Source organism: Gadus morhua, chromosome 7, assembly GCF_902167405.1.
Source record: "Gadus morhua chromosome 7, gadMor3.0, whole genome shotgun sequence".
In the NCBI taxonomy this organism is placed as follows: Eukaryota; Metazoa; Chordata; class Actinopteri; order Gadiformes; family Gadidae; genus Gadus; species Gadus morhua.
In genome coordinates this window covers 13,450,441-13,452,940 of record NC_044054.1, presented here as the reverse complement: position 1 = coordinate 13,452,940, position 2,500 = coordinate 13,450,441, and the positions used below count along the sequence as shown (strand labels likewise).

The window sequence follows — 2,500 nt, the reverse complement described above, 5'->3', positions numbered from 1 at the left end:
AGAGAGAGAGTAGGAGTGGAAGAGTAAGCAAGAGAGATGAGGAGAGAGATAGATTGGATGGATTGAGAGAGAAAGAGAGCTTGAGAGGGAAAGAGTAGGGGAGAGAGATAGCGAGAGGGACAGAGAGAGAGAGAGAGAGAGAGAGACAGAGACAGAGAGAGAGAGATGGCTTAGAGGGACGAGGGTGAGAGTGGTGTGACCGGTGAAGGCTGCGTGGTGTGATGGTGGTGGTGGAGGTGGTGGAGCGGGGGGAGGTGGAGGAAGAGTGCGTGTGGTGACTAAATAATACATGTAGCGTATCGGGTTCGGAGAGGGGGCCCGGGCTTGGGCCCTGTTGCCGTGGTGAGGGTAGGATGGGGGCCAGACAGGGCAGAGATTGCAGAGGTTTTCACCCTTGCCTCTCGTCCACAAATAGACTGGAACAGAAGGGAAGATAGAGAGTATAAGGCATGGTGCATTCTGGGTAACGTCAACGGCTCAATGTGAAAAAATACTAACTTTTTAATTTGTGACAATAATTGTTTCACATCTGGTCTTGTTGTTCATAGTTGGACACTCAAGCTCACACAACTCCTGTCTTGTGTTTTTTTCTCCTCTCTATCTCTCTCTCTCTTTTTCTCCAAGAAGGTGATGCTTCCAACCGGCGCAGCGTTCCGATGGTTCCAGTAGGCCCCGCCCCTCTGGCCCTGCCCCCTTTTCCAAAGCTCCGCCCACAAGTGCAATGCCAGCCCTCCGATTGGCTCCAGCAACACACACTGGCTCCTACACGTCAAAGACACAACACAATACAAACAACACAAAAATAGATTCTCAAGAAAAACAAAACAGAAGCAGAAATAAGAAGTAAGAAACCGGGGGAAACAGGATGCACCTACTTATTCCTTGAACCAAAAATGAAACGTAAAGAAAAGCATCTCTGGCAACTTTCATTCCCTTTTCTATGTTTCCATTTTGGTACCGTTCGTCTGTTCTTTCCAGAGATTTTTTTCTGTCGGAACTGTTCATCGCCAAAACAGAAATGACGGACTGAGTGTGGACAATCAACTAATTTCTGTGTTTGGTGTTAATGTCGTTCACGTGTGGAAAGATACCGTACTTGTGTAGAGAATGTAAATTTACAGTTATATTTTAAAGCTAGTCGCTAATGGCAAACAAAATATTGTAATTCTTCAGCATTTTTGTTACCTTAAAATCCCTCTCTTTTATTATTAATTTTAGTTTCAGGCAATGGTTTTGAAGATCTGTCGTGGTCTTTGAATACAAACAAACAAACCAGGATGAAAATTCAAACTGTATATCCAGAATTTTCCGGATTTGCAAGTGTTAAACGTCACGGTTTTTCAGTCACTTCTTTTTTCTTTTTCACTCGGACGAAGAGACGATCCACCTGCTCTTCACTGTAATATCTCCCCCCCCCCCCCTCACCCTCCTCATCCTCGCCCCCATTCCTTCCGTGGGTCTGTGAAACTGGCGGCCTTATGTTACTGCGGCCCTACTGAGCATGTGCCAACGCGGCTCAGGGCGATGGCACTGAGAGACAGCACTTGCGCCGAGTCTACCCTACTGAACGCACTGAATCAAAAAATAATTTGTATGTTTTTGTTTCATTGTTTAATTTTTCGTTTTTGTTTTTTTTATTGTGCTCCTACTTTTTTTTGGGTTATGTTGCTGGGTAGTTTCAGCTTTTTTTTTTGGAGAAGAAAATAACCAATCTTTGTATCATTTAGAAAAAAAAATTGGACTGGTTTTGTGAATAAAAAGGAATGCATGTATTTGTGTCAAAATTGACCTCGTCCCGATCTCCGTAGCCTTGACTGTTTGCACGTTCCTGTGTCAGTTTTCATGCCAAAAATAACCAAAAAAGGGGGATGAATTGGGTAACAACTCACACTTATGTTCTCATTCTATTTAATCGTTTAATGCAACAAACCAAATCTGGGACATACATAACTATTAAAATGCCAGAGACCTGTAATAATCTCAACTATTGGACTGACTGCGCGAGAATTCCACCATAATAATTGACACACTTGTATTGTGTGTCAATTATTAGAACTTGAACCATGTTGTAGTGTAGATTTCCTGGGAATGGTGTGAATCCCATGGAAACGCTAGCGGAAGGCTCCCTATTGGGTTATCTTTCGACAGGAGAGAAGAGAACCCAGTCGATGAACTGATAATCAATATGTTGAGGAGAGGCACGCCTACATCTTTAGCTACGAGACGGTTGTTTAGGAAAGACTGGAGACCAAAACTACAGGACCTTAAGGTGGTGCGTGGAGAGGGTGGAGGGGCAGGATAGTGTAGTGGTTTGGCTGTTTGACTCTTGTTGTTTGAAATCACGATGCCCGCAGCTTAACAGTAGGGGTCCTTGACGGCTAACCAATAGCTGATCCTGCATGTTAAAATAAATACTAAAACATAAACATGAGATGGGGATTGTATGGCCCTATTTATAGAATAATATAAATGACTTTAGGCAGGTAATAATATTCAGTTA

The 2,500-nt window shown here is 43.4% G+C and overlaps 1 protein-coding gene across 2 annotated transcripts in view; it reads left to right on the top strand.

The window, feature by feature from the left end:
- Positions 1 to 1,788, top strand: part of cxxc5a (CXXC finger protein 5a) — a 9,857-nt gene extending 8,069 nt beyond the window's left edge. The window contains exon 2 of one of the 2 annotated variants that reach the window (XM_030360482.1): positions 625 to 1,788. In XM_030360482.1, the coding sequence (XP_030216342.1) occupies positions 625 to 669 (45 nt within the window). In that variant the 3' untranslated portion in view covers positions 670 to 1,788. The remainder of the gene's footprint in view (positions 1 to 624) is intronic. The other variant, XM_030360483.1, reaches the window with a different exon arrangement.
- Positions 1,789 to 2,500: the final 712 nt, after the last annotated feature.